General features: G+C 54.0%; 1 protein-coding gene across 1 annotated transcript; it reads right to left on the bottom strand.

Moving 5' to 3' along the window:
- Positions 1-621: 621 nt before the first annotated feature.
- On the bottom strand, positions 622-2,079 carry wfikkn2a (info WAP, follistatin/kazal, immunoglobulin, kunitz and netrin domain containing 2a). Its single transcript, XM_070858254.1, has one exon. It carries the CDS (start codon positions 2,062-2,064, stop codon positions 622-624), a length of 1,443 nt encoding a protein of 480 aa, XP_070714355.1. The 5' UTR covers positions 2,065-2,079.
- Between the last annotated feature and the right edge of the window lie 6,035 nt (positions 2,080-8,114).

Raw genomic sequence — 8,114 nt, forward strand, 5'->3', positions numbered from 1 at the left:
GACATCACACAGTGCTGCCCGGTGACATCACACAACGCTGCCCGGTGACATCACACAACGCTACCCGGTGACATCACACAGTGCTGCCCAGTGACATCACACAGTGCTGCCCAGTGACATCATGAGGTTGTAACACATTGTGAATGGTGGATTGTGGGCGGGATCAGCATTCATGACATCACACGGAGGACCTTGATGGTTGACACAATATGGCGGTCAGGTTGAAGGCCCAGTATGGTGAGCCACAAAGAGGCGACTGAGGGACAGCAAGACGTAAACAAATATCTCTCTTTATTACATCCAGAATATTGGGGAAATTCAGCAGAATCTGTGGAACGTTAAACAAGCAGAGTGCCCTAACTGCATCGAGATCATTCTGTCACTGCCAAGGCCCATCAGTTAGAACTGATCTTGTCAATCACCAAAGATGTACTTACACCTGTTGTAGCAGTTACAAATCTAAGAAGTTAAGTGCTTATTTAATTTGTTGGTCAAAAGTGAGATTTCTTTCAAAAAGCTTTTCATAAATGTATCTTTTTATCTGTAAGGACCTCTATACCAGCCTACTGAAGGACCTCTGCAGATATACTGACCAGTGCCAGCCTACTGACCAGTGCCAGCCTACTGAAGTCCTGTCAACTCTCTCAACAGGTCGCAGGTTTTCTTATCCTTGACCTCAAACAGTTTCTTGATGCGCTTATCGTTCAAGGTCCTGACAAAACTGTGGGGTTGGAGGACGGCCATCCCATTGTGCACATCGCCCATGACGATGAGAGGACCATCTTCTGTGGTCATGTTGGGGCACGGGCAATTCCAGTCCATGTTGAGGAGCGTGATCTCCAGAACCTCGCTACCAAAGAACTGAAGCCCCATCTTCTCATCCTTCAGGACCCTGTCGACAGTGAATAGAGCACGGCCAGAGTCCGTCTCCTCGGTCAGCTCAGTCATGCGGCCGACGATGACATAGTCACTCTTGCAATAGCTGGTCACTATCTTGAACCGTGGCTTGCAGACTTTGCACTGCTGGCTCCTGGGGTAAGGGCAGATCTCCTCGCAGGTCTCCCGGCTTTCAAAATTGTTCTCATTCCCGCCACACCCGCCGTAGATGAAGGACTGGCACTGCTTCCTCAGGCTGTTGTAGGCCCAGCGCGGGTCCCAGAGTTTGCAGGGGCCCTGGAGGGCAGGCAGATTGCAGATATTGACAGGCTCATTCATGCAGGTGGACATGCACGCCTCGTAGGTCTCAAAGTGGTTCATGTTGCCGTCACACCTGCCGTAGTTGAACGTGAAGCAGTTATTTTTCTTGGGGTCGTAATACCAGCGGATCTGAGGCTCCCCACAGCTCTCTCGGTCAGGCTGCTTCACGCACTCCGTGGCTGGCACCTGAGTAGCGTTGGCAGAGCTCTGCCTGACCAGGGCCTCTCGCTTGATGACGGACAAGGGGAAGTTTGCCCTCAAGAAACCGCCAGGATTCCTGGCAGTGCAAGTGTAGATCCCAGCATCTTGGAGCTGAGCGTTGTAGATAACCAGCTGCCCGATGTTGGTGACAACCACGTTGCCGTTGACGTGGTTGGGCCTCATGATGATGTTCTCCCTGCCATCCAGCTCCTTCTCCCAAGTGATCTCTGGCCGCGGTCTCCCGCTCACGTCGCACAGAAAGCTGACTGTGCCGCCCACATACATGGACTGGTGGACGGGGTTGGAGAGCAGAGCTGGCAACACCACGTCCGGAGAGGTGGTGGGTGAATCGGCAGTGGTAGGGTGGGCAGTGGTCTCCAGTGGCAGGGGGCTTGTGTTTGGCCAGGTGAGGTGGTAGGTGCAGGTGACCACGGTCAGAGTGATGCCCTTCGTACACGCCTCGGCATCCATGTAGCACTTGTTGTAGTAGGTCAGCCCGTCGGAGGCACAGGTGAAGTGTGGCTCCTTCTCACACCTGTCCTTGCATTTACACACAGGCTGCCCGTCCCATATATCGCACTCGGAGCCCTGCTGGATGCACATGAAGCGGTCACATGTGGCTCCTCGGGGCATGCCTACGGGCCCTTTCCTCCCTTTAATGGCCATGTACCTGGCAGCAACGCAGCTCTTCAACCCACACACGTTGGGGCAACATTTCTCAAACGTCTCGCAGTCCTGAGGGAGAGGAGGGGACAAAGGTTTATGATAAAACAGCAGGCTTTCAACAACAAATTGCATTCACACAGCGCCTGCAAGGTCACAAAGGCCTCCCGAGGGTTTGACACCGAGCTGTGAGTGTTCCCAACAGGCCCTCGATCCCCGGGACTGGGGGGGGGGGGGACAGGCCCTCGATCCCCGGGACTGGGGGGGGGGGGGGGACAGGCCCTCGATCCCCGGGACTGGGGGGGGGGGGGGACAGGCCCTCGATCCCCGGGACTGGGAGGGGGTGGGGGGACAGGCCCTCGATCCCCGGGACTGGGGGGGGGGGGGGACAGGCCCTCGATCCCCGGGACTGGGGGGGGGGGGGGGACAGGCCCTCGATCCCCGGGACTGGGGGGGGGGGGGGACAGGCCCTCGATCCCCGGGACTGGGAGGGGGTGGGGGGACAGGCCCTCGATCCCCGGGACTGGGGGGGGGGACAGGCCCTCGATCCCCGGGACTGGGGGGGGGGGACAGGCCCTCGATCCCCGGGACTGGGAGGGGGGGGGACAGGCCCTCGATCCCCGGGACTGGGAGGGGGGGGGGGACAGGCCCTCGATCCCCGGGACTGGGGGGGGGGGGGGAACAGGCCCTCAATCCCCGGGACTGGGAGGGGGGGGGACAGGCCCTCGATCCCCGGGACTGGGAGGGGGGGGGGGACAGGCCCTCAATCCCCGGGACTGGGAGGGGGGGGGGCCACAGGCCCTCAATCCCCGGGACTGGGGGGGGGGGGGAACAGGCTCTCGATCCCCGGGACTGGGGGGGGGGGGGGAACAGGCCCTCGATCCCCGGGACTGGGGGGGGGGGGGAACAGGCCCTCAATCCCCGGGACTGGGGGGGGGGAACAGGCCCTCGATCCCCGGGACTGGGGGGGGGGGGAAACAGGCCCTCAATCCCCGGGACTGGGGGGGGGGGGGGGGAACAGGCCCTCAATCCCCGGGACTGGGGGGGGGGACAGGCCCTCGATCCCCGGGACTGGGGGGGGGGGGACGGACACCAGGGGAGCCCAGCCCCTCCCTCACAATTGGACGTGCTAATATCCTGACCCTTCACATTGACTTGTGTGACACCGACTGAGATCAATCTGTTCCCCACAGCCACCCCGACCCTTGACCCTGACCCTTACCTACTGTCGCGAAACAAAGTCAATTCGGTGCTAAATGGTGAAAGTTGCTAAATAAATGCAAGTTATAGAATCATAGAAAAATTGTGACACAGAAGGAGGCCATTCGGCCCATCGTGTCCGTACCGGCCGACCAAGAGCTATCCAGCCTAATCCCACTTTCCCGCTCTGGGTCCGTCGCCCTGTAGGTTACGGCACTTCAGGTGCACATCCAAATACTTTTTAAATGTGGTGAGGGTTTCTGCCTCTACCGCCCTTTCAGGCCGTGAGTTCCCCAGACCCCCACCACCTTCTGGGGGAAGAAATGTCCCCTCATCTCCCCTCTAAACCTCCCCCCAATTACTTTAAATCTATGCCCCCTGGTTATTGATCCCTCTGCTCAAGGGAAACAGATCCTTCCTATCCACTCTATCCAGGCCCTTCATCATTTTATACACCTCAATCAGCTCTCCCCTCAGCCTCCTCTGCTCCAAAGAAAACAATCCCAGCCTATCCAATCTTTCCTCATGGCCAAAATTCTCCAGTCCTGGCAACATTCTGGTAAATCCTCTCTGCACCCTCTCCAGTGCAATCACGTCCTTCCTGTAATGTGGTGACCAGACCTGCACGCAGTACTCCAGCTGTGGCCTAACCAGTGTTTTATACAGTTCAAGCATATCCCCCCTCGTCCTTCCGTTCTTTCGTTCTGTCAGCAGGAATGGGCCAATCCTGCACTGCCGATGGTTTGGATCATCCAACATGCACATTCCCACTGGTCAATCCCTCCCGACATAAAGCGGTCAGACTCAAACCCGTCCTGCAAAATACACCGGAACAATCGTCAATGGCATCTGACTGACCTGAAACCCAGCAGCTGCTGTACAAACACCCGATAATGTCTATGCCGGCTAACCGGGGGGTCAGAATAACACTGGCTGTGGGTTACTGGCTCCAGATACACTCTGACCTCTCAATCTCATAGCTCATCGGCAGAACACAATCAGCTGACAGCAAACAGTGGGCCGACAGACAGCATGAACTTGCATTTATATAGCGCCTTTTACAACTTCAGCAGATTCTAAACTGCTTTACAGCCAATGAAGTACGTTTTGGAGTGTAGTCACTGTTGTAATGTGGGAAATGCAGCAGCCAATTTGTGCACAGCAAGCTCCCACACACAGCAAGGTGAGAATGACCAGATAATCTGTTTTAGTGATTTTGGTTGAGGGATAAATATTGGCCCAGTCCCTTCCAGTCACCTGTCACTTTAACTCTCCGCTCCATTCCCACTCTGACCTCTCTGTCCTCGCCCCCCCTACACTGTTCCGATGGAGCTCAGCGTTAACTCAAGGAGCAGCACCTCATCTTTTGTCCAGGAACTTTACGGCCTTCTGGACTCAACATCGAGTTAAACACTTTCAGACCAGAGCTCCTGCCCACATTTCTCCAATGCCAGCTGTTGATGATTCTACCGTTCCCATTTACACCCCCTCTGGACCCAGCTTTTGTTCCTGGTCCCATTACCGCCTCCCTTTACCTCGCATCATCATCCCTTTTGTTCCTTCCCCCCTCCCCGCCTCTGTATTTGCTAAAAACCTGTTACATCGCTAACCTTTTCCAGTTCTGAGGAAAAGTCTTCGACCTGAAATGTTAACTGTTTCTCACTCCACAGAAGCTGCCCGACCTGCTGAGTGTTTGCAGCATTTTCTGTTTTTATTCCTGACTTTATACTCTATCCTTCTAGTTCTAAAGCCCAGGATCCCATACACTTTATTAACTGCTTTATTAACCTGTCCTGCCACCTTCAGTGATTTGAGCACATATACCCCCAGCTCTCTCTATTCATGCACCCCCTTTAGAATCATACCCTTTAGTTTATATTGTCTCTCCTCATCCTTCCAAAAAATGTCTCACTTTGCACTTTTCTGCATTTAATTCCGTCTGTCCCGTGTCCGCCCATCCCACCAGCCTGCCTGTGTCCTCTTGAAGTCTATCACTATCTTCGACACTGTTTTGTACAGTTTCAAGTTTTAAGTTATCTGCAAATTTCGAAATTGTGCTCTGTACACACCCAAGTCCAAGTCATTAACGTATATCAAAAACGGTACTGGTCCTTGCGCTGACCCTTGGGGAACAAACACCACTCCCTCCAGTCCCAGCAACAGTCATTCACCACAACTCTCTGCTTTCTGTCTCTTAGCCCCAACTAGTACCAGTCTGGTGCAGCATTTGAACCCAGGACTTGCTGGCTCAGAGTGGGGGCTGCAGTCACTGAGCAAAAGGCTCGCTACCGATGTTTTGCTTTGTGGCAGTGGTCACGATTTATTTACTCCTGTCTCCTGCAAGTTTCCCACTGCTAAATGAGCGAACTGTCAACCTGGGCCAGTGACAGGGCTGATTCTGCTATTGAACCGGTGCAAATATAACACGGAGAAAACTAGGAGGACCGAGGATAAAGCTAGCTCCTTGGGTGCTGCTAGTTCAGGCTCATATACCGAGCGGGTGGAGGGGGGGCTAAATCTGGATAGAGGGCAGAGAGGGGGACCGTAAAGTTTAAAAACAAAAGTTCCTAAAAGTTAGGGTAAAACACACTAAGGGAAAAAAAACAGTTTCTCATTATTCTGGAATCCCGTTTATCCCCAAACAATTCCAACCCGGGGAATTTACCTGAAATGCAGGAGAGGAAAGTGATGGAACGTTGGGAAGCTTTGTGAATGAGGTGATGACCCTGAAAGAAATATTCCCAAACTTGATGCTCTCTTTATTCACAGACTCCAACTGGAATTTGCAGGCTGTGAATTTGTCCTGAATTCAAGTGATTGTTTAGGATAAGTCTGCTGCCTTAAAGAACTGATAATGAACAGCGTTCTGTGTCTCACATTGTGCCCCAAGTACCAACCCATCACTAACTCCCAGCTCTGTTTATCGCAGATATTTTAAATATAATCCTTCCCGGTTTGGGAATAAAGAGTAATTTGGAGCCGGGTTTTACCTGGTCGGTCTCACACTCCCGGGAGCAGGTACTCTGCGCGTCGACCCACAGACTGGGACTCATCTCATTGGGACAGATCCCTGCGTGAGAGTATTTGATCCGAGACACCGCCACATCTTCAACCGGCAGCGGAAGGAGCAGAGCGAAGAGAACAGGTCCCAGCGCGATCCAGGTCCTCCCGGACAGCAGCTCCCAGCTCATGGCGGCTCCGGGATGGTTAGTGGCTAAAGCGGAATCAGCAGTCGGAAAACTTTCTATCTCTCATTAATTGTTTCTCTTTCTCTCACCACTTCTCCCTCTTTGTTGCTATCTCTTTTTCTTTCTCCGTCACTATCTCTCTTTCTCTATCACTCTCTATCTTTTTCTGTCATTATCTGTCTTTCTTTGTCACTTTCTTTCTCTCTGTCACTATCTCTCTCTCTTTGTCTCTCTGTCACTGTCTCTCTCTCTCGCTCTCTGTTTCTCTCCGTCTGTCACTACCTGTCTCTCAGCACTCTATGGCTACCCTCGGTCTGAGTACACAGGATTATTGAGTTTCAGCTCCTCGTGATTTTTGCAGAAAAGCTAATAGTTAATGAGATTTCCTATCCCCTTGCCTCTATTTATACATGGCTCTCTGGAGAATCTGTCTGGATGAAGTTTGACATTCTCACTGACCGACCCACTCACAGGGTCTCAGTGACAGTAACAAATTGGTGCTGCGAAGTTGGAAATAGTTGAAAGAGTTTGTGCGCGTGTGTGTGAGAAGCTATGGGACTGGTGGGAGGGGGAGGCAGCGAGACACCCCTCCCGATTACTGAGCTCAGAGCAACGAACCCCCAGCCCCAACGTGCAATAACAGGTCGATGTGTGCACAGGAAACTTAACTCCACTACCTTCCCACAGGGGTCCTTCCTCTCAACATTGTTCAAAAACACACACTCCTGCGAGGATTATAAAACAAGCTCCATCTTTGTCCGACCCGGGGAAGAGTAAGGAACACAGTATCGGACTCGGAAGTAAAGGTCCACATTGTGGAATTGTGAAGGGATTACAGATCCCATATAAACCCAGGAACTCTGCTATCTCGTTCACACTCGCTCCTGTTCACACTCGCTCCCACTCACACTCGCTCCCACTCACTCCCGTTCACACTCACACTCGCTCCCACTCACTCACACTCGCTCCCGTTCACACTCGCTCCCACTCACACTCGCTCCCACTCACACTCGCTCCCACTCACACTCGCTCCCGTTCACACTCGCTCCCACTCACACTCACACTCGCTCCCACTCACACTCACACTCGCTCCCACTCACACTCGCTCCCGTTCACACTCGCTCCCACTCACACTCGCTCCCACTCACACTCGCTCACACTCACACTCGCTCACACTCACACTCGCTCACACTCGCTCCCACTCACACTCGCTCCCACTCACACTCACACTCGCTCCCACTCACACTCGCTCCCACTCACACTCGCTCCCACTCACTCACACTCGCTCACACTCGCTCACACTCGCTCCCACTCGCTCCCACTCCCACTCACACTCGCTCCCACTCACACTCACACTCGCTCCCATTTACACTCACACTCGCTCCCACTCACACTCACACTCGGTCCCGTTCACACTCGCTCCCACTCACTCACACTCACTCACACTCGCTCCCACTCACACTCACACTCGCTCCCACTCACACTCACACTCACACTCGCTCCCACTCACACTCGCTCCCACTCACACTCACACTCACACTCGCTCCCACTCACACTCGCTCCCACTCACTCACACTCGCTCCCACTCACACTCACACTCGCTCCCACTCACTCACACTCGCTCCCACTCACACTCGCTCCCACTCACACTCACACTCGCTCCCA

This window comes from Pristiophorus japonicus, chromosome 16 (genome assembly GCF_044704955.1).
Source record: "Pristiophorus japonicus isolate sPriJap1 chromosome 16, sPriJap1.hap1, whole genome shotgun sequence".
Taxonomy (NCBI): domain Eukaryota; kingdom Metazoa; phylum Chordata; class Chondrichthyes; family Pristiophoridae; genus Pristiophorus; species Pristiophorus japonicus.